The sequence below is a fragment of the Lonchura striata genome, chromosome 2, assembly GCF_046129695.1.
Source record: "Lonchura striata isolate bLonStr1 chromosome 2, bLonStr1.mat, whole genome shotgun sequence".
NCBI classification, from domain to species: domain Eukaryota; kingdom Metazoa; phylum Chordata; class Aves; order Passeriformes; family Estrildidae; genus Lonchura; species Lonchura striata.
Window position 1 is genome coordinate 66,094,288 of NC_134604.1, and position 25,131 is coordinate 66,119,418.

The 25,131-nt window shown below is 34.8% G+C and overlaps 1 protein-coding gene across 5 annotated transcripts in view; it reads right to left on the bottom strand.

Moving 5' to 3' along the window:
• NBEA (neurobeachin) overlaps nt 1-25,131 on the bottom strand; it is a 451,486-nt gene that overhangs the window by 35,574 nt on the left and 390,781 nt on the right. For all 5 annotated transcript variants that reach the window (XM_021541930.3, XM_021541926.2, XM_021541925.3 and 2 more), the window contains 2 exons: nt 19,070-19,222; nt 8,650-8,817 (listed from right to left, as the gene is read on the bottom strand). In XM_021541930.3, coding sequence (XP_021397605.2) covers nt 8,650-8,817; nt 19,070-19,222 — 321 coding nt within the window. The remainder of the gene's footprint in view (nt 1-8,649; nt 8,818-19,069; nt 19,223-25,131) is intronic.

Consider the following 25,131-nt stretch of genomic DNA (forward strand, 5'->3'; position numbering starts at 1 on the left):
AAAAACAACCAAAACAAAACCCCAGTAACATAGATTGGAAGTTAATGTAGTCAAGGGAGGCACAGATTAATTCAGTTACTTACAATGCAGCTGTTTTCATGTTATGTTTGAAGCTATCACCTTCATGAAATAAAATAAAAGACACAGCTGAAAAAAGCCGCAGTTTTTACATCTTCCCACATTTTACATTCTTCTTAAACATCCATTTTCAGTGTTTGCTCATTCTAGAATAAGGTGATCCATTTAATGAGATCTCTACAGTATCTCTTATGAGATGTGTATAGTCAAATTATAGCCTATAAAACTTTGGACATTTCTGCCATTACGTCTAAACTTTCACATCTGAATTTGACCCTGTAAGTGCTAATTAATCTGGTACCAAACCTAACAATATCCATATATACATTGGCAGGAGCACTCTCCATATTTCTGCCTTTCTGCCATACATCTGCTTTGACTCTTATGCTCTGTCAAGCTCTTGAAATCCTGTCCTTAAGTCAATATACTACTCTCATCACTAGGATGCTCTTCCCTGAACTCTCTGAGATCTTTTTGGTAAACCCAAATAGAAAATACCACACCAAGAGGAAGTTTAACCAAAACTTGAATGAAAGGGACTCTATTACTGACTGCTCATACCCTGCAGCAATTTTGCCAGTAGCTGACAAGAATTCAGACAATCATAAGCAAGTAGTCCTTTGAACTGCTGGGACACTGACATCTTTTATGTAGAAGTAAATAAATGAAGGTAAAAGATTAAGTCTAGAGAATTGTTGTGGAAAATAGATGTTATTAATACCTCAAATAATTGGTGACCTTTGCTGCCAGAAGAATTACTTACACATGTTTCGGTGTAGAACATACACATCATATTTATTTTTACTTATTTTTACAATTAAGAACTTCCCCTTCAGGAAAACACAAAAAAAAAAATGAGGAAAACAGGGAAGCAAAGAACAGAACAGGCCTTCTGAAAGCTGGGCTGTAATAAAAGAGGAAAGGGTGCTTAATCATCAAAGAATGCATTTTAGCTGTGATGTTTTTTTCTTCTGGTTTATTATTGAAATCAAACATGATGACTGAAGACATTTTTAATGCTTGGAAAGCAGAACAGGCTCAGAAAACCACAGTATCTAGTATGTGTATTCTTTTTTCATAAACATAAAACTATACAAAACGAAAAATGTGACTTCATGTTCTACTTCTGCTTTGACAAAAAGAAATCTCAAACCCCTTGAATAAAATATTTTCTTGTTAATGAAATAAAACAAAGTAAAGAATGAGGCAATATAACATTAGTGGTTTCATTTTTCATCTGAACAGAAAGTAAATGCAGGTTTATTTCTTCACTCTCAGCTCTGTCTTTCTATCACAAATCATCTGTCTTGTTCCCACCTTAAGAAGGTGCACTGAGATTTTGAAAGCCAATATTCTTTACTACAAATTGTGCTTATGATTAGGCTCCAGCTATCTGGAGCTATCAATTTATCCACTGCAGGGCATAAGATGTATTTCAGAGAACAGGCAAATCTTCAAAACTCATATCTGAAAAAGGACTGATGGGGAAGTAGGTAAAATGTACAGGTAAAAATAAATATTATATTATTCATCAGGTTTCAGTGTATATTAGAATTTCAGTTTTGGAACAAGATTATACTGTTACATTCAAAATAAATGTTCTCAGTTATTTGTAGGGTTTAGTTTATAAAGAAATAATTTTGTTTGGTTTATTTCCCAGAACACATTCTTCAAAACTTCACTTTGTTCTTGACATAAATTGAAAACAATAATATAGATATACTGTATACAGACTTCAAAATGGCATTAAAAGAGGCACATTATCAATATGTTTAAAACATTTAGAAAGCTCAGCTTTGCATCTTTCTAAGTGAATGACTAGATACTTAGACTGAGTAATATCTGTTCCAATAAACTACTCTGTGGGAAATGTTTTGAATAATGGTTAATTTATGCTGAGGTAATGACAGCATAATACAACTGAAATCTATGCTAATAGGAAAAAAGAAGTCCCTTCCAGCTATTTCTGTTACAACTGGCTGCAGTTATTTTCACATCTCTCTCCCCTGCATAAAATATTACTTTATGTGTATGTGAAAATGCTTGTTGCTAATTTTAAAAAACAAAAATTGGTACCTGCCATCCATATAGAGAAAAACAAAAAGAAAACCCAGACAATAAAGAAGAAATTTTTGTGCACAAGACCTATATTTTATATATTTCTGCAATAAAAGAGAGCAATTGTGGTTAATGTTCTTTTCATATCGGCAAAAAATTAAACTCAGTTTGAGTAAGACTCCAGGGTTTGAAATGCTCATGGAATTTCTAATGTAGATGAGAATGGGCAAAAGAATTTATTCCAAATAATACTTCAGGTAGGCTGAAGTATTAGAAGGCATTTTTCTGGAATTTGGGTTATTTACAAAATCACTGCAGTATAGATGAATGAATGACCTGAAATATGTAATAAATAGGCTGATTCAATTCTCATCAGCTTAATAAGTTACCATCATTTCTTCCATTTGAATGCTTAATGTAAAGCTGGTGGCGCTCTTTGAGTGGCAGTGCTTAGCTCTGCCTGGATAAAAAGCATTTTAATCATAAGTACAATAAAAAATAAACAAATCCCAAACCTTCTAATGGGCCATTTTGGACAAAAACTCCACCTGTGTGCCACAAACCAATGCCATTTGTTTACTTTAAGAGACTGTATCTTTCTTGATTCTGAAAAGGTTATGAATTCCTATAAACTTGTAACAGCATGATCCAGGAATGGTCATGAATTCAGATCATCAAGGATTCTTGAAATATTGACTATCTCTCATCTCTAATATATTCATTAACTGGAGATATCATGATCAATCATTGATCTAACTGTGGATAATTGTTTTAAGGAATGGTAGAAGGATGCTTTTAAATTGGAGTCGTATGGATCAGAATCTGACTTTTGACTTCTTGTCATAAATAGCTTGTGTTACTTAGGGTAGGTCCTCCCAGAAAGTAATTTCATAGTTAAATTGGATGCATAATTAAAATGTTTTGGTAATTCTGAAGAAAACACCTTCTGAAAGCCCTTTTCTCTGAACAACACATTAATATTCAAGTAGAAGTCTATACATTGGGCAGTTACTGAGTAGTAACTGACCTCATGCAATCTATATTCATTCCTTTTTGAATATTCTGATTCAATATGTCTTTTCCTATATTCTGTGTCTTCTGCAGAAATTTTTATCTACTGAAATAAATATCTTACCATTAAAAAGTCCCTGTGTTTTGCTTCTTGATCTACAGAGGGCTATCATAACAAAGTGATAGCAAATAAAAACTCTCCCTTTTCCATTTAGAGAATGATACAGTGCTCTGAACTAACCAGAAAGACATTCAAATTATTCTATTCTATCCATACATATTACCGGAGTGAAACATTTATAAAATCCATTAATATTCTCCTGATAATCCCTTAAAGCAATAAAACACACAGGCCAAATATAATACAAACCAGTATAAATATAAAAAAAAAAAATTTGTTCTGTATGTTTAGGAAAAACATTATTTGGGATGAGGAAGAAGTAGATTTCTTCACAAAAATCAACAGAATGTAATACACATTTCTTAGAGAATAGAGCCCTTAGCATACTGGAAAATAATTTCTACTTTGATGACAGCTTTTACCTGAATTCTTTAACTCAACTTTGAAAAAAGCAGATATTGATACTACAAGCAGGTTCCAACTAATTTCACCACTATCCATATTCATGCTTAAACAGGATTGCTCCTAGAAAGGAAGCAAAGACCGTCCCTTGTATGGAGGCAATTAAATACAAGTGAACACATAAGTGGCCAGTGCTGTGGGTACAATTCAATCAAGCAGATCCATAGGGGTGGTTTTGATACTCTTGTCACATCAAAGAAACAGCTCCCAGAAGAAAAATATCTTAACAAGTTAAAAATGAAATCAGAATAAATTACTAATAACTCTGAGAGAAAGGAAGAACAAGCACTTGGTGGCAATAGCTGGTGCTACCTTGAAAGTGTTATATAGTGCTATTAGAATAGTGTGTTAATTTTTTCCCCATAAATTTGCCAGATTCAGTCACCAGGGAAGGGCTAGCACTCCAGCTCCCTTTGTTAAAGATATATCTATCTTGCTGAGTCTTGACAGCCCTATCATGTCATCCCTCTGTAGTAGCAAAAAGTGTTTCAGCAAGAAGGGGGAAAAAAATGAAAGGAGAAAAAAAGAATGAAAACTGATGTGATCTACTCTGCTTCCTGTGGGCATATTTCACTATAGCAGATCCAGAGGGATGCTTTGTTATTCCTGTCAGATCAAAGAAAGAGATAACAGAAGAAAATATAAGAGGAAAAATATAACCCAGAAATGAGGGTAGCTGAAAAGCACTGCAAGACTAGTACATGATTATGATTTTTCAAATTATTTAAATATGCTAAATATCAAGTCATCACCAAAGAAATAAATATTACATAGGCCATATGCTCTGTTAGCTGCCAGAAAAACTGTCCTACTAGGATTAGTTTATGGGCACAGCAACTGCCTGTCAAACATTAGCAATTTTAATAATTTTTCAATTTGCTGTGTGAGTCGCAAGTATGCTCAGGTATCTTGACAGGTGCTTGGGAAAAATATCTGAGCCCACTCGATTCACATTGCCTTGCTTTACTACATCCTTTCAATAACTCCTGCTGGAGTGGGGAGACGTAAGCATATGGTAAAGATGCAACAGTCACAGGAAAGTCATTGTACTGTACTACTACGCAGGATTTGCAGCTCAACACAAGGATGATACAAAGCCTAAGTCCAAAGCAAACCAAAGGCTGAAACGATTTTTCAAAACATTTCTAATCACAAACAAGGTGAAAGTGTAAAAAAGGAAATAAATAACGATCTGTCTATGATTAAAAAAAAATCAATCAAAAAACCCCAAATAGCTTTCTGCAAGTTAGATGTGGTTTCAGTACTACATGTGATTAGGCTTTTATGCACTAAGCTCTCCACTTAATTATTTGTGTTTCATCTACAATGCCTTAAATTAAGGTAGTAATAAATAAAAATAATTTTGTCTTGTCTATTGCATTTTCTAATTACCAGTATGGCTGTGTTGTTTCCTTTCAGCCACAACACTTTGTGTCATATGAGTTCCTAACTTGAAAAAAAGTACAACTCAAAGGATTTTTGAGTGCCCTCATTTCCAGGTCTCTGGAGAAGAAAAGGGCTCCTAAAATCTACAGATATTCTGGGAGAAACCAGGGGAGGAACTCTATTTTACCAAAGAAGTGGAGCCATAACATCAAAGTGCTACAAATAAACCATATTTCCTATATTGTTCTTTATATATTAGCATTCTCAGCATCAATTCCCTGAAGTCAGCCAAGTCTGTCTAGTGGAAAAGGATTTGGATTATGATGTAAACTAACAGTAAAGACAATTCCAAATAACATCTAATGTCCAATATAACTACTGTTTACATATTAAAAAGAGATACAGGCTTTGTACCAGGGATGTTCTGTCATGTTTCTCCAAAGGAGAAGACTGTCATGGTAAAGTTCATTATCAATTACTGCCTTACAAGTACAAGATGAGTTAAGCTGTCATAATTTTCTCAGCCAGAAATCCTGTGCTGTCAAAGAATGTCAATTTTTAATCTGACAAAAGGAAGAAAATTATCTGTTATTCTGACCTCTAATTTCTTGACATTTTAATGCTGTAATTGCTGTGGTTAGTGCTGCAACCATTATTCCACCTGTCAAGTAAGAATGAATCAATATCCTTAAGATGTTCAAGTTTTAGTTCCACCTCACTGCTTTTACTTTAAAAATGTTGAAGTGAATAAAAAAAAAAAAAAAAAAAAAGAAGGATTTTGGGCCTGGGAAATGTTCATTTTATTTGTTACATGTTTTTTTTTCCTCCTCACTATAATATGAAAATCATTTTCCAATATGTGACTATGAGAGCATTACAGCTGATAGAACTGGAGAATTTACCAATTTCTAATCATAAAAAATTGAAACCATGAAATTCAATTTTATACTTTTATTCCATGGGGTATATAAATCAGGACTTTCCTGTTACCCTTGTAACAACTTGAGGTAAATTATCATGACCAATTATTTTTTGTTGAACCAGAAATTAAGAAGTTGTTTGAAAAAATCAAATTGATTATGTCGAAATTAAACCAACTTATTTTACCCATCCAGTACAAATCTTAAGTTCCCAAAGAGATGTTCCAGGGGCAGATGTATGTGATTTCATAGACTAAAGTAATCTAAAACTTAACGCTATCCCAGTTTCTATCTGTAGGATTTTTCTAAATGGAAAATGAAGAAAGAAAATCCAATGGAAAAATCTCCTATTCAATAGATCTGCAAAGACCAATAACACAGGATGGCCATTTTTCCAATACTAAACAGTAGAGATTTCTTGGAGAGCTTCCAAAGCATATGAGAAATATGTAAGGAATTGCAGGGATCAGTTGTTCCACTGCTAAATATTTTTCTGTAGATAGATGATTACAGAAGTAATTTTAATATTCTTTACAGAAAGTTAAGAACATCTTTTTTAGTGGTTAAGCGAGGTGCTCAAGTAAAGTGTGAAAGTGAAAGGGCCAAAGTACAGCATAAACAGGTCACAGGGCCCCACCTTTTGAAATTACATCTTTCAATCAGCTCAAATGTAAATGAGAGGATATTTTTTATCTGGAGATTTATTTCACTGGATAGATTCATGTGGGACTCAGTTCAATATGAAATTAGTTATGGCCACAGTTACTGCCTTACTTAAGCCCACGGTCTGATGATGGCTACTGCCAATAAGGTTGTATTGATTGGCTTATTTTACAGCCATGTATTGGGAACATTCACCATCCTCTGTGACACAGGACCACAACATTTTAGTTTATTTACAAAATAAACATCAAGGGCATTTGGATACTGAGAGATGCATTTTCCTGGAAAACTTCATGGTGCAATTAATTCTAAATTGCATCATTTCTAAATTAAAATGACAGTGTTAATTGCCTAAGAAGTTGTTTATATCTTATTGACTTAAAGGGCATGAGTTAGATATACAAGTAAGTGAACAAAAACAACTCCATGAATTTTCTTAAATTTCTGATGACAAGATATGCAAGCAAGTAGAGCCCTAGGAGAGCTGAAGAATCTCATCATGTCACAAGATGCTAGATAAGGTGCACAGACAGACAGATAGACCTCAATCCTACAAGTTGTCTTGTGGGAGTAGACACTAAAAGTTAAGACATAGGAGTGTTTGCCCATACAGATCAGGACCATAAGCCATGCAAATTCCTTGTATTCATGGTGCTTGATACTTGTTTTATACTTTAAAAAGCATTGCTTCTTCTTATCTCTAGAAGAGCATGACTCTTCTCATGCTCAAAATTTTAAATCCAGAAAATTATTATGCAGATGTCAACATGAAATACTTGAGGCAGGAGGAATCAAAGGAATTGTGGCCAGTCTTAAAATGAAGAAAATATTAGGTGTTTAGAAAATCTAAGGCAGGTAGTGAAAATCCAGTTCTAGGAAGCCTGGGATCTGAATGGTTTTTTAATTCTGCCACCAAAAGTAACAGAATGCAGCAAAAACAACAAACACAAAAAAACCCAAACAAATTCAAAAAACACCAAAACCATCACAAAACTCAGTAATTAGCTGAATGAATGCTTTCCAGAATTTACTTTTTCCTGAAATCTGTAGATTTCTGTCTGCAAGATTGGAAACAAACAAACAAAACCCCATTGCCTGGCAATGTACATTATTACTGTTTTGCATACAGCAGATGGCAGCTATCTGGGGGAATGGAAGATTGTGTGTAGAGCTTCATCACAGCAGTACTCATCTAGCAGCTGTTGCTTCCTCACACTTTCCACCAAATTTCAATTGTTTTAGTCAACAAATGAATGTTGCTAGAAAGTCATCATGCAAATTAATAGGTACTAGAAAACCACAATTAAAATTGTTACTTTAGTGAAAACAAATACAGTCATTGGAAGAAAATGTAGCACAATATCTAGAACTTTTTTTAATTTACTGATTAATTTAAAACACTCACTTGTATATATTGCAAAAGTACATATATTTAATTCATACATATATATAAATATAAGTACTTGAATGCACAACAAATAGAAAGCATTTTCTATTTTGATAACTGTTTGATGAGAATTTATGTGATTAAAAGTAATTTAGATAATTGCTGCAGTCAGTCTAGAAAATACATTCTTTCTCAGACACACTTTTACCATCATCTGACTGTAAAGTTTAGATTTTTGTCCTCTGTGACTATGATGCAAGTTTTTTTCCAGTTTTTCAGTTCTACTAAGTGGACTTAATACAAGTAAATTATAAAACGTAGCAGACACTATATTAAAGAATATGTATTGCAATATAATTTCCTACACCATAACTGAATATTAAATCTATTAGGTTCATTTGTTTTATTGCTATTTTATTCAAACTTGCTTCTAAAATCACCTGGGGCCTAAATCCTGAATCAAGTCAAACACATCCATTTTGCTCAGCAGTGAAAGATGGAAAAAGTACCATTTCTTGTGAGATGACAGCAGTTTTTAGCATGCAATGACAGTAAGCACCTACCTCCCTGAGGACAGGATCAGTGATACTGTCCAGGTTCACAGAGCCTTCATATGTTAGGTAGTGGAAAACGTTGAGTGCACGCACAGCTTCTGGTCCTCTTTGCTTGTAGCCAAATATAAGGTCAATCCACTGATGAAGCTGACATGATACAAACTCGCTTTCCAGGGCCTGCAAGGGAAATTCCAGATTAGGAAAACTGAGAAAACATAGCAGGCATCCTTACATTTTCTCTTCAGGCTTATTTGATATATTTGAAATCTTTTGAACATTAAAAAATATAACTTATTTTATTGAGATTACTAGTAAAAATATTCTCTTTTTCCTTCACCTTTATATCACACTAATTTTCTTCTCAGCTACTGAGTTTCTCCTAGCTGCAAGTATTTTAATAAATTCTGGACTTTTCAAGTAGGTTAGGCAATTTGTCAAAAAAAAAAAAACAAAAAAGATGGAAATGGGAAAGAGAATTCAAGAAAGCAGTCTTCCAACTCATGTTCAAAATAGTTATAATTAGTCTTAAATCTAAAATGGAAATTCCTTCACTGTTTTTTTCACAGTGCCACTACTCAGTATGAACACTTTCCAGCTAGGACAGAACTTCATGTCTTTCTGAGGAAATTTCAGATTTTACAAGTTGATAAACTTTGGGAAAAGATTATTCATTTTGTTCATTTACATCAAAAGGTGGCTGCTTCAGAACTAATCATCAGGTACTGTAGCACCATGCCATGCCCTGTTTACTGGCAGCTGCCCCCTCCTCACCACCCCACAAGCAGGACTAGCCTCAGACAAGGCAAACCATGCCTGGGTCATCATGCAACCGTTCCTCAGAGATTTTCCCTGTAATGCTCCTCATGGAAGAGAACCACTCTGTGCTTTAGTGGAAAACTGGACCCTTTTCTGTCAAAACTAGTGACTATTATCTCTAATGAAAATGGATGGGAAGGCTCTGGCTTAAGAGCTGACATGTTGCTCAGTTTTCAAGGGCTTAAATTCAGCATACCATAAAAAGCTATAAAGAAATGTTGCAGACAACCATAAAATTTTGTTGTTTCCTTTTCAAAATCAGAAGCCATCATATGCATAATGCAATATTATCAAAATAGCATTCACATTGCTTAATACTATTAAACTAATACTAATTCATTTCAAAGCATGCCTCCCAACAAATAATTTTAAAATGCCATATCCTTAATTATATTGTACTGTGCATGTACAACATTATATTGTCAGCAACTACATAATTCCATATAATCTTTTTCATAGGACTTCTATATTAGTTAAAATGCAGGATGCTAGTATGCAAGAATAAAATTACGTATGCTACAGCAGCAACTAATAAAGCATTTCCTTATTTCAAGTACTCAAATTTTAATGTTCCTTTTGTATGTGATAAAGCTTTTTAAGAATTTAGAATTTAAAACCAGTTATCTTTCTAGCATCCACATCAAATCCACTTGCAGCAATAAGCCTAAGAGCTCTACTGAGTATCTCAAGTCCACATATTAAAAGTTTCTTTTGATCTGTATATATTATTTATTTATTAACATGTGATTAACAAAAAAATTATTACATATTTCTTTGGTCAAAATTAGCATTTTTATTTCTAGAATATTAAGATAATTTCAGGAAAACAGAAGAACTTTTGATTACTCAAAGATTAGACAATACATTTGAAAAAAATCGATGCTTGGTTTAAATGAGTGTATTTCACACTTTTCTCATCTAATATCCTCTCGCTGGTGTTAGAATCACAAAAACATGGAATAATTAAACAGTTTGAGTTGGAAGGGACCTTAAAAGGTCATATAGTCCAAACCCACTGCAATGAACAGAGACATCTTCAACTATTCCAGGTTGCTTAGAGCCTTGTCCTGTCTGACCTTGAATGTTCCCAGAGATGAGACATTCACCACATCTCTTGGCAGCTTGTTTCAGTGCTCCATCATCCTGACTATAAAAAATTTCTTCCTTATATCTCGTCTGATCTATCTTCTTTTCTTTTAATGCCATTACTCACTGATGTTATCTCAACAAGTTCTGCTAAAAAGTTTGTCCCCATCTTTTTCACTGGACTCTTCAAGTAGTGAAAGGCCACAATAAGGTCTCCCCAGAGTCTTCTCAAGACTGGACAATCCCAGCTGTCTCAGCCTGTCTTCATAGGAGAGATAATCCAGACCCTGGTCCTCTTTGTGACCCTCCTATAGACCCACTCTAACAGGTCCATGTCCTTCCTGAGGACCCCAGAGCTGGAAGCAGCACTGCAGGTGGGGTCCCTCCAGAGCAGAGCAGAGAAGGGCAGAAACACCTCCCTTGAAATGCTGCTCATGCTGCTTCAGGATGAGGTTGGCCTTCCAACCTGCAAACACTTTATTGGCTCATGTCCAGTCTCTCATCCACCAGCATCCTCATGTCATTTTGGCAGGGCTGCTCTCCATCTGTTCGTCCCCCAGACTGCATGGATACTGGGAATTTCTCTACCCCAGACACAGCATCTTGCACTTGGTCTTCTTGAACCTCATGAGATTCCCATGGGCTGCTTCTTATGCTTGTTCTGATCCCTCAGGACAATATCCCAGCTCTCAGGTGTGTCAACCACACCACTCAGCTTGGTACCATCTGCAAATCTGCTGAGGGTGCACTTGATCCTACTGTCTATGTCATTGTTGAAGATATTAAATGGTACTGGCCCCAGGGCAGACCACCACTTGTCACTGATATAATTGAGCTGATGCATCTGTCCAATCAACTCCTTATCTACCAAACAGTCCCCCCATCAAATCCAACTTTCACCAATTTAGAGAGAAGGATGTTGCAAGGGACCGTGTCAAAAGCATGTCCAAACAAATGACACCTGGAACAATTCCCTTGTCCACTGATGCCATCCCCTTGGGAAGTTATGTTGGCTGTCCCAAATCACCTTCCTGCCCTCCATGTGTCTTAGCACAGCCTCTAGGAGTATCTATTCTATGGCCTTCCCAGGCAAGTGGCCAGTAGTTCCCAGGGCCCTCCTTTCTACCCTTTTTAAAAATGGAAGCAATGCTGTCTTTTTTCCAATCACCAGGGACTTCTCCTGACTGCCATGATATTTTGTGGAGAGTGGCTTGACAACTAGGTCATTTCCTCAGGACTCTGGGATTCAACACATTAGGGGCCATAGATGCATGCTCAGGTTCCTCAGGTGGCCACCAATTTGATCTTCTCCTAAAGTGGGAGGGAAATTGTTCCCTGAGTCCACAGTTTGCATTCTAGTCACTTGAGAGGTGTGGGAAGAGAGGTTGCCATTGGAGATTCAGGTAAAAAGTACCTTGAGTACCGTGTTCGTTGTTACCAGTTTGTCAGTCTTGCTCATGAGGGGAACTGCACTTTTTTTGACCTTTCAAGTTAAAAGACTTAAGAGAGTTGAACACATATGTTTTATTTCCCTAAGGCAGTTTCCACTTACATGACCAGCCCTTACTCAGCACCTTTTCATTTTAGAGAAGGTCTTACTGACCCTGGCAGGTTTGGAGAACTTATATTTCTCACTGATTAATAGTTATTTAATAATTTATTTAATAATTAATAATTAATTAACTACTTAATTATATTTAATTATTTATTAAATTATCTACTTTTCAACAACTACATATCATGTCTTTGTCTCCAATTATTTTAACAGATTTATTGTACTATGTTTACAGGTATAATGGTCCTTAATTCCTTGGGCAAGAACCTTAGTTTCTTGAAGAAACTTTGAGGAAATGTATAGCAAGGGAGTATAATTATTTTGAGCTATATTTTTCAGAAGAGTGGAAGCTGTGTGGTGTAACACTGGTTTGATGCAGAATTTAGGGAAAGGACCAAAGTAGAAGGTAGAGAGAGAAGCCAGAGCTATGAAGAAGAAGGGCTCTTCATGGGCTTTAGCACTGCACAGCCTCCAGCTGCAGGATGAAATCGTGCTGTGTGCTGCTCACAGCCTCCCAGTCGGGTCCTGTGGGGTATGGCACCAGGCATGAAAAACAGGAAAGGTGTCCTCAAGAAAGGGGCACCAAAATGCTACAAAGTCCCACCTCGCCCTCAGTGGGTCAAGGCTTTATAGTCTGAATTTATTTTAGTCCGGGAAAAGGTTCTTGTATCAGGTCTGACCTGGTTTCTTCCAAGTACTTCTGCAATGCTACTCATGTGATACTTGCAGAATCCTCTCCCTAATTTGCTCTAATGCACAGGCTACTCCCCTCCATGTAAGTGCCTCCTGAAAATTTATGAGCTGTTCACTGTCAGCGGTACATCGTTTGGTTTCTCAAGAATATGCAATGCTCAGTAGGGAATAGGGTGAGGGAATTTTCTGTATAAAACATAATTTGTAGGTACAGTAGGAAAAACATACAGAAAATAACAATAATATCCTTAAAATAGGCTGGTGATTGCAATAAAAATCAGCACTTTGGATTTAAATTATTTTGAGGGCTCTAATTTTATGATCACTTTTAGTATGAACTATAGAAACATTTAAAAATTATTACTTATATAATTATGTAATATCTGTATAATGATATAATATGGTTTTTAAATATTTTTAAACAGAAATGAACCAAAATCCACCTTGTTATCTATCATAACTAAAATGTACACAAAACAGTTTTATTCAAGCACTCCCAAAATGAACTAATTTGAACAGTTACTAGGGCTTCATTTTCAAATAGCAAAATTCCAGTCAAGTTTTTTCATGAGTTTTGTTTTAAGGAAGGTGTTTACCTTTGTTACGAAGGTGTTTACCTATGTTATTGTTTCCAGTGGAGTGGCTTTTATTGCTAATAGGTAAATGCAGGCATAATTATACATCTAGTATATGCATATTTGGTGGGTTTTGCGTGTCAACAGGCAAGTGTAATGTACATATGTTCCACAGGTTGAAAATCTGACCTATGGCTGTTGTAAAATAAAAAAGGTATTAGTAAGTTGATGTTAAAATGAAATAAAGTTATTATAAACCAAATTGCTTCTTACTATAGCTCTTTTATGACCTTTATGAATGCTGCACACTTTCCCCTATGGTCATTCAAATTTCATATTTAAAGATATTTTCACAGGCATGTCAGTAGGAGGCAGTGTTTTTTATTGTAATATAGACTATATGCTGTATAAAACATCAGAAGTTCTGGATTTATAAAATATCTATCCAAGTATTTTTTGTCACTAGAGCTGCAACTTGTCTGGACCACAGCTGCACCTTCTCTTTCTGCAGTTCCTGCCTTGCTGCCTTGCCCTCCATATCCATATGCTATCTGTCTTTCCAAAAACCTTTCCATCTTGCTATTAAATTATATGTAATATATTTAAATATATTTTCTTATAATTACTCTGAGATAGTTTGGTTTTACAGATCTGCTCAAAAACATTTCAGCCTGTGAGATGGGTTTCTCTCCTCTCCTCTCCCCTCGTATCCATAGTCCTCTGCAGCAATTGCAGATTCTCTCCTCCAAATATTTCTCTTCTACAGTTACTATTCCTTGCACTGACTATCAAAGTTAAATCCTTGACTTTCCTCATAAAGTATTTCAGGCAAAACTGCTATCTGAGATTAGTTATGTTCTTTTAAGCAAAGTAATATTTTAAAAGAAGTGACAAAGAAGTACACCATACAGATTTGGGTCACTCAGGGATATCTGCAGAGAAACTGATCCTTTATGTAAGCGTCTTCACGATACAAGTAAGATTCTTCAGCAGTATAGCAAGTTAAAAAAAAAAAAAAACCACTGCTAAAAGTAATTTAAAAATCTGAAGTAGATTGAAACCTCTTTTGCCTAAACAAGTTTTAATTGCATAACCTGGCAATACAAAAAAAAAAAATCAAAGCGACTTTTTAGGAAGTAATATCAAGTCTTATCGACTTCTTATCTGGTAGAAAAGAAATGGTGAGGAGGAAAAGATCTTCTAGATTCTCATAACACAAAGATTTCATGCTAGATATTTCTAATGACTATTCAAGAAGCTTTTTAATTATGAAATACTATGCATCCTTCTGAATAGCCAGGGAATGGTACAAAAATGCAATTGGCAGCAGAGGAGTGCAAATAAATCATTTCAGAGACAGAAAGAAAATTTAATCTTAGTAACAGTTATGTAATAAGAACAAACTATGTAGAACAAAAACAAGACATCGTTTAGTCTTTCAAAAATATAATTTATCATGAATACATTTTTCTGAGCACTGCAATTTGTAATTTAATATGTGCATAAGCCATAATTAAAATATCATTATAATTAACTTTGAATTACACAATCTTGCATCTTTTGTTTCTAAACTAAAGAATGCTTATTATAAAAGCTGTGCTTCAGTGTTTCACAGTGGTGTTCCCTGCCTTGATTTAACATGCTTGACTTACTGACTGAATCTGTTCTATTTCTGGCTCTTGGACTGCTCTGAGTCTGTGGGGACTGAGAGGCTGAGTAGGACTACAGATGCACATCTGTGGAAGGTTTTATGCGTGGATTTTTTTCCCCTGGTAAACTGGGAGATTATGATTGATGAGCCCAGCATTAGGGTAATGTTATCAGGGACACTTTCTGCCTCTGTCCTTTGTACTGCTGCTGAGGTCAGACCATAATCATGTTAGCATTGAACATAGTGCTCTATTAATGTTTCATGAGTAGCTCCATAGTAATCAGTCTAGCTTTGGATGGATAAATAAAACTGCTATAACAATCTCTGATGTATAAATTGAATGTTGAATATACTGTAATAGGTCTTGAAAGTAACTTAACTGTCTTTTCCAGTCTTTTTAATAAGTCTAATTTTCAGAAGTTTAAAGGAACCTCTTTTGATGGAAAACCGTTTCCACTTCCACTTCCATGTTCAGTTTTAAGTGTAAAACAAGCAGCCAAACAATCAAATTATACAATAAAAAATCCCAGCCTGCTATTTATTCATTTGCACAGAATTTTAGTAAAGCTTGTTAACCAATTGGTTAAATTGTGCTGATTTATGACACTGTACCTCTGTGATGTTTCTGAGGCTGTTCTGTGTTTTCTTTGGTAAATAACAGGATGAAAAAATTGGATTCTTGCTGTTATTTAAAGAAAATGCTTACATTCATAAATGTGCAAGTAGTCTATAAGGATTTTTATTTACTCCCACATCAAATTACACATCATATATGCCCACAGAAAGCACACACACACAAAAAAAAAAAAAAAAAAAAAAAAAAAAAAAAAAAAAAAAAGGAACACAAGAAAACAGCAACAGCTAGGGAAAAGAATCCCACTGTATGTTATGCACTACCACATAGTATTCTTCTTTCCACTGAAATGAAATTACTACTGCTGATTTTAATAGATAAAGGATCAGGAAAACCCTTACTTGAAACATTCCTTAGTTTTCTGTAAACATATTCTGTACTTGCTTTGCTAAGTTGCTGTAGAAATTCCAGGCTTGCACAAGCTTGCTGTGTTTTACACATCAGCATCACACCCAGACTATTTTTTTCCACAAGAAAAAAATGTAACAGCCAAAGCCTGGCCTAGGGATGACCTAACTGAATAATACATCTGCTGGCCAGTTCAAATAATGGAATCAGACATTAGGTAGAGAATGTCAAACTTTCCAATCTCTTTGTATTTTTTCCTTTGACCAGTTTCATTCTAGTGACCAAAAAAACAGGGTACTGGCAGCTTGCAGTGTGTGTTAAAACCCTACATGACTAAGTTTTTCTGAAAAATTATTACACATTCAAATTATTACATTTTGAAACTGTAATTCCATTACTTCTTATTACACATACGATCTGCATTTTCATGAAAAGGATTATCCTTCTTTAGCTACTTGCTCTTCATAATAAGCTTTGTAAAATACTATACATATATCACGCTCTTTAAACTCCTGAAGTTATTCACTTTGCTTTTATCCTCTGAACTCCATCCAAATGTGAATGCTTCTATTTTCTAGTCACCCAAAAGTGACTCTAATATTCCAGGTGCAGTCTCAAAAGAACCATAGATAGGTACAACTGTTTACATCCTCTGTGATGTAATGATTCTCCATAGATGGCATCAAAATACATTTATTTCTGGTGGATATAGAATTACAGAATTTTATCTAATCTAATTGCTGTTCATTGTCACCCCTACCTTGCTGCTGCTCTATTTTTGGTACTATTTTTGGTTTCCAGACTTCTGCTTCTTATTATCTTCAATTCTTTCCTCCCAAGGTGATTTTCAGTCTATGTTCTACATCTAATTCAAATAAATCTATGCCTCTTTCTCCTGTTTTGTAGGCAGTTCCAAACTTTATTATCATTTTCATGGTTCCTGATTGCTCATTTGAAGACAGCATGTATCAGTGTAGAGATTAATTTTAGCTACTGATTATGCTCTTGCTAAAAGTAGATGATAGGGTGAATGAAAGCCATGCAGAAAACACCTCCTGCAAAACTGCACAAAAACGGCATAATGCTCATATCTCTGAGGAAAGGGCTGGAAAACACTAGAGGAAGGGTCTCATATAAATGGGTTATAATTTGTGATTTTAGAATCTGAAATGTACTCAATTATTTGGAGCCTGCAATTATGATACTACTCGTCTTAACATCAGTTTGTCTGTCTCCTGGCAGTCTGAGCATACTTACACATATGTGGAACCACTCATTATCTCTCTGTCAAGTCCTGTAGCCCTAAAGAGGACTAAATGCTATACTCTAAATTCATGTAAGCAGATGTTTTCTTCAACAGCATGAAACTTTTCTGTGGAGAGCTGCTATGCTACTTTTTAAAGAGCAGGAATTGCACAAGGGAAATTAAATAAAGCTTAAGCTTTTTTCCAGGTCATCTCTTATCACATAGTGCCTTTTATCCTCCTAGTAATAACTCCTACATTGTGGAAAGAAAATATAATTTTTGCAAAATTTAAGAATGGGAGTCCTTAATATGCATCTCTCATTATATCCCCCAATAGGTGGCAGCTTGCTTCTCCATTTTCACCAAGGAATCACACTTCTGTTCTTTCAGATGTCAAAACCGATCCTCTAGGTCAACTTTAGTCTGCTTGCACCTGGGCTCAGTTTGGGTTTAGCCACAACCACAACCCAAAAAATAGCTCTGTGCAGCAACATGGGCACTCCAGAGACACCAGCCTGTGATTGCACATGCCACACTCAAGAATTCAGATGGACTCCAGTGATCCTTTCAGTACACCTCCTTTTCTAACAAAATTGTTTTTGAATTTATTTTCAGCAGCTGAGACAATTGCTTGTTTTTAAAAAGAATTTTCCAATATATGTGGTATAAGATAAATCAGCCAAGAAATGTTGTTCAGCTTCTTCCTGTCAATGACAGAATACATTTCTCCTGGTTTGTGTAGTACATTTCATGTCTCAAGTGATGAGGTTGCCATCACGTCCTTAGGAGACTTGTACATATGTCAAACCACTTATTCTTCTAAATGAAGAACACTTCTAAATCATCTACATCTAGGAATAGGTTTGGTTTTATAATATTCTTCTATTCTTTGGAACTTCATAGAGCTATTTTTTTTCTATCAACTCCCAAAGAACAATTTTCTTTAAATAGACAATTATTAAAATTAAATTACCAAACTGATCAGTAAAAAAAACCCCAACAATTCAACACATTGCTAGACTTGCAATGCTACCACAAAAGCACTATTGGAAATAAGGCATAAACTGAGCAGTTCAGCAACCATATGGAAACCCACAGCTTACTGAAATCACAGTCCTGACTCTTAAAGAAAGACAAGCAATATGCATATTAAGGAAAAACTATTTCCAGAACAATACCATAAATTGAGGTATTGCTGGCCAAAGCGTCTGAATAAACCTTGCTTTTCCTAAAAACTACTAAAAGCATACACATGCATTAACTTTATCCATAATAAAATAATTGTCTATCAAAATTTTTAAAAATATACACCAAAAAATGTTTTTTCTGCTTAAGTTCTGGAGGGCACATGATGATTTACATCAGAGTAGTTCTTTTGCAGAATTTCTTCAAAGGCTGCAGTTGTTTGCTAATGTTCACATTTCTACAGTTCCAGTTCATCTTGATGAACAGGAAGTGCATATCTTCAGGGGAATAATGACTACAAGATGGCTTGCAAGATATCAGCATTTATAGTATTCTTTTAATTTTTGATGTAGAAGATGGCAAGGAGGAACAGACATAAATTTTTCAGGCTATCTTGTATTGCCAGGCTCATGCATGTCTGATGCTTTTTCATGAGAGAGTAAATTTAACTTTCCATAACCAGTGCACATGGAAGGAAAGTCTACTATAAAATAAAGGGTTCTGTCAAGAAAGGCAGAATGAAAATTCTGTGCTTTTTTATTTTAATTTTTCTAAATCTACTTCTAAAGAGATGAAAAACATAATTAGGTTAGCTTGCTAAAATATAGAATCCCTTAGACTAAATTAAAGTATAGCTTACCATCCTGTTGATACGGACGAAGTCTTCAGGCTTCTTGGCCCATGGAGGGAGGTCAACATCATTCACAACAATTTCGTCTTCCCTGATTCCTAGATTGTAGCCATTACTGTTGACAAACATCTCAGGTAGGTAGTAAAATTCTGGAATTAACTCCTAGCAGGGAGAAAACACACAATAAGACTTCACATTTAAAATAGATGCTAAATGGTACTCCCAGAATCAGGTTCTCTTGTACTACATATTGAAGCATTCCTGTTTTTTTTTTTACTGTTTCTGTGCACCTTTTTAAAGGAATTTTATATCCTGCTTTCTTTGACTTACAGTAAAATGTATTCCACATAATGAAATACTCAAACTTTGTTTTTCCCATACCTGCTTTTGTGAAAAGCACAACTTTAGACAAGGCAGTGCATGTGAGTAAAGGAGACTTCTTCAGAATAACAGGTACAAGAAAATTTGTGCTAAGCCTTCAATATGAGACTATTTGTGCTAAGCCTTCAATATGAGACTATATTGGACTTTTAAATTATTATTTAACAAAAATATGCAAAAGGGGAAAATTTGCAGATATAAATGTGTCTTGATCTTACTTTCATTAATTCTTTAATTGCATAAGAAAAGGTAGTAAGTTTATTACCTAGATAATAAAAAATAATACATGGTGGAGATCTTTTTCTACTGTAAGAAAAATTCAAGAATACACAGAGGGAAAAATATCTGTACAACAAATGTTTTTCAAACAGATATGCAGGATACTTAAAAAGTGAAAGATCAATAACTGCAACATATAATAAATAATAGGGAACTTAGGGTGTGAATTTTTTCCCAATTTCCAGAATAGCTAAACAGGAATCCATTTTGACAATGAATATTGCTATTTGTTCCTGTTAATTTAGCATTAAGTATTGAACTGCAATAAAAACAAGAAAGCTTTAAAGCCCACTATGTCTTCCCTAATATCCAGATATGGATTAAATTCACCAAATTACATTGTTAAAAGCATTATGGCATTCAGTTGTGTAACATGATCAAAACTGATGACACAGCACCTGAAATCAAAGTCTCTTTGTGGTCCTTTCAAAGGCTGCAGATATGCGAAGCAAAACCAACCCTACTGCAGACACAAACTTATCTAATTAAATCTGATCTGCAGGTCCATAGAGAATAGAATAGTTAAAGCAATCTTTCAAATTTATAAAGTAATTTTTAAAAAAGTGTATTTGTTACAATTTTAAGTATGTTTAGGAAGACAATTTAATTACTTCTTTACATCATAGTATACTAATATAGGTTAGACTAAAATGAAAATTTAATCAGTATCTAACTAGTATAAAACATTAACCAAGTGAGACAGATATGCCTGAACATTAATAACTCATTATGAAAGAAGCTACAATTCCAAAAAGAAAAAAAATAATTAAATTATTAGCTAGAGTACGTATAAAACAGAAACTAGAGCAAAAACAAAATAAGAGAAATTCTGAATATCCTATAATGTTAAAAGAAAAAAGATTCATTTAATGCCTATCTTAAGTTTTATTATAGACACCTCTAATTTATTCAGAGTATTTCTAAAAGCAATCTTCCCCCCTTCCCCCAAAACATGATTCACTAAATCTCAGGCTCCAAAGAAAGACCTTTGATTTTCTCTAATGGAGCCCAAAGAAGAATTAATGATACTCACAGTTGGAGAAAACTATACAGAAATCTTTCAGGGCTTCAACAAATCACTAACTCAAAACTCACTGCCCAACATGTACTACCACATAAATCACTGACAAACTAAGAGCATTGCCTTAAAAAAAAGGAAAAATTCATAAAGACCTCAGAAATATCAAAAAGTCTAAGTTAATCCTAAAGCAAATATTCAAATGAAGCTGGATTTATTAAGGAAAAAGTTAGAAAAGTTTGTTCCTACTTTGTATAAAAGCTTTGAAGCACATAGCACTGGTTGTGATTACTATCAATTTTTATTCAATATGGTGGCACAATAACCTGCAATGTTACAGCGACCAAGTCCTTAGATTCCATTAAAGAAAAGTTATTTGCTGAATTTCCTTTTTCAGTTTTAAATGTCATAGCATGTAACTGTGGACTTTTACATCTACCATATCTGAAAGATTTCTGCTATCCAGAGACACATCTAGTGTTTAACTGAATTCTACTAACCTTTTGACTGTGGGGGTATCTTGAAACAAAGGGATTTAAGTCACTGAGTATTTTTAATGGTATTTCTATTTAGTAAGTTTTTCTTTGCTGCTCTTTGCTTTCAGGGTAATTTAATGTTCCCTTGTCTGGTATAGCAGAAAACATAAATAGAAATAGAACAAACAAAAGTATGTGATTAACTTTCTTTATAAGATTTATTGTGTTGTGTATGTTTAGTTTGAGCTGTCTTATTCCTGTGCTCTGGAAATTAACCAGTGCCAGACTTCTGAATCCTCTTCAAATAACACTCTCCCTAGAATCCTAATAATTTCACTTGAACATCTCCTGGTAGTTTGTTTTGTTGGTTTTTTTTTCAGTCAAAGTAAAAAAACCTTAAACATAGTATTTAAAAGAGATGAACTAACCCACTGTGTTATAGTCTCAGCATTCTCTTCAGTGTTATTTTTAGTGCAGCCTACAATTACATTGCTTATTTGAGTACTATTTAGCATGAATTGAAATTTTTCTTGAAATGTGAGCCATGTCACATGTGACCTTTCCCAGATACTTGCATATTTCTCATACTTTGTATTAACCATTCAGTTTTCTTTAGCAACATTTGATGTTCCTCTTGTAATTTTGTTGTCTCCACTATTTACTAGAACTAAGAAATCACAGTGCTTAAAAATAGCTCAGATAAATATATCCCTTTCTCATTTCTAGAGGATGAATTAGTATATACTAAAACACAGGCACAGATATGAAAGCCTGTGGCATCCTGTACACATGAACTTCAGATTCATGAATTTAGCTACTTAGATGAATAGAAAATACAACCAAGCTAGAGATATGTGATAAAAATTTTGGTTTTATGTGTTTATTCTGCTGTGACAAATTGAAGAAGCTCTCTTCTATCTCATGCCAAAGGCAAGCAGTGGCTGGGCATAGAAGGGCAAATATCCTCTTCCTCAGGGCCCCTGAGCATGTTTCACTGAGAGAAGTATAAAAGGGGAGAGGCAGAGAGAGGAAGGATTAGCAAGGACAGCGAGGCAGAAAGGATGGAGCCCAGGAGGTTCCTGGGAAAAGAAGCCGACAGGAACGAACCTCAGAGGAGACGGCAAGATGACAACTGGGGCCCAGAGAGAATCATGTTAACTAAGAAGCCACTGAAAGTTGCAAGAATGTACAAAAAATGCAGGAAAAGATAACACTAGCAAGGGCTAGAGTTATTTTCAAAGACTATTAACATTTTTCTCAGCCAGAGTTTGGTTTTCCTTTGTTTCACAAACAAGCATGTGCCAGTTCATATTCTAATAAAGATTATGACTTGAGAGAGCTGCTCTTTTGGTACTTTTTCTGTTATGGACAGGAAACAGACACTTCAAATAAATAGCTGTTTCAGGGTGAAATTCAGAGAGGTGACTGTGTCCATTCCTCCATTCCAGATGACGTTCAGCTATGACAGCTATCCTGCAAGATATCTGTCTACCCTGTTGTCCCAGAATTTGAGTGAGAGCAATTCTACAATTATTCCATCAACAGGTCTCAGTGTTCTTCATCTGGGGAGTTTAACCTAATAACTGCCCTCAATCCTTCATTATGCAATCTAAGTAAATATTCTCTCATCTTAGCTATCAATCCATCCCAGATACTGAGAATAAATTACTGTTTTCTCTTTATATTGTTTACTGCATGTTTGAAAAGCATTATTTACCAGATTTAAAGCCTTCAAGCTCCTAAAAGTCTAAATTAAGGATAATGATGTATTGCTCCATTGTTTTTGTTACAGAAATGCAAAATAGTCCTCTAACCTTCCCAAATCAGCTAGTAGATTTATTGCTAAACAGTCCATAATTTAATTTACTTCTTTATATACTTTGGCCATATCATATTTTGTCACATGTTCATCACACAGAAGCCAAAATAAATGTTATTGTCAACCTTTGTAGTCTTTACATTGGAAATGGAGATCACATACTTTTCTGACAGCATCTGCTATTTTTCATTCACTTCAGAGCAGAGCGTAATTTGTCATACAACACAGCTTTTTACAAATCACCAGTTTCATACTTCAGAAGTGTCATTGCTAAATTCACCCTGAAGATAGGGACAAGGAGACTCAAAAATTAGCAGGGGAAAAATGTATCTCAGAGATAGTATTTACGTCAAGGGATAGGACACAGAGGACCTTCTGTCTCTGAATCTCCTTTCTTCTTGACAGACAAAATAGTTGATAAGAGGTTTCTTAAAAATCCTATTGCACCTTCAGTGGCACTAGTGGTAAAAGGTAAATGTAAAGCCAAGTCTGTGCAAAGAAATGCTAGTTTGAAGCTACCATGAGAAATTTAGGTTTAAAGCTACAAACCTAATGAAACACAAATATTAAAATATTTTTTCCTACAATACACACATTGTGTCAGCCAGTGCATATCAAGACTTGAAGGAAAATATCAAAACAAACAAACCTATAAAACAGCTTCCCTACAAGTTACATAATTTAGCAGGCATAAAATGAGGGAATGCAAAGAAAAAAGACACAGAAAACCAAACTTTTAAAAGTCTGGCCTTTTTTAAATATTCACATGCCAATTAAGCATTTTAAATGCATATGTTATTGCATGCAACTCAGCTGACCTATAATTTTGCATTAACTGACACGATTCATTAAATGTTACTGGTTTCATTGCTCTTGCCAAAACCCATTGAAGGTTCTAAATAAATCTTTCTGAGTACATTACCTGTCATGGGTAATTTCTTACCACAAGAAATATATAGAGTTCAAAGAGTTAATAAAAATAGGGATTTTAGTGATCTAAATATATTTGCAGTAATTTCTGTCTAGTTGTCCTTGACATTTCATCAACTGGCAACCTCCTCTGCACCCCTTTCATTCACACTTCTAATAAGACAGGTTAGCTTTCCATCATTTAATAGTCAGCTGCTTTTCAAACTGCTCAGGAAGCTTGGCTCTTCTCACATGAAGAATGATGCAGTAAAGCTACTGAAGGATGTATTAAAATAAAAAAAAGCAAAATGAATATTATAACAGACATTTCTTGTCTGTAAATGTGATATCTTGTTTATTTTAATAGCTACACTAAAACCCCAAGGTATAGTTAACAGTATTATATGCCTTGTGTCTTCATATAACAAAGCATCCCCCAAATGCATTTTCTGATTTACAAGCCTGTGACAAATCCAAACTGCTGAGAAATTAAACTTTAAAAATATGTCTTCAGGTGATAGAGGACTGCTATTAACACTATTATAATTGTACACCGCTTGCATCAAAACTGACATTTCTGTTTAATATGTTTTGCTAAGGGTATGCCATTTTATGGCCTTACAATGAAATCAAATTCAACCCAGACGTTTCCACTTTTCTAGTATAATTCACTTCAAGGTTTTAAAGCTTCCATGTCTTTTTCTTTCTTTTCTTCCCAAAAGGTTGATCCCCTGGCATCCATTAATTCCACAAGAGTCTAGTACTGGGTCAATGAGTCAGTCATGAGTTCCTCCATTTCACACTAAGGCACTTTACTGACATTTTGTCAGAGTTAGCTTTCTAACTTCTAAACAGACTATTCAAAAAGTAATATAACAAGTTTGAGAGGTATTAGGAAAGATTAGTGTCTGAACAGGAGGTTCTGGGGAAGTCAATGTTATCAAAAACTGGAGGGGGAGGTGGGGGGGTTAGAAAGGAAAAAAATGTGCAAGCTGACTGGCCAAGTTATGGTCATTTCCGGGTGACTTGCTTCCTCAAAGGTCAGCCCACGAACGCTCATTCTTCCTCCAGCTTGTACTGATTATCTCAAGAGAAGGTCGATGTTGATAAAGGGAGACAATAAAATAAACTGTGTTATCAGGTTCTCCCTTGTGTGTTACCACTCTAACACAGCACATACTGGATTAAT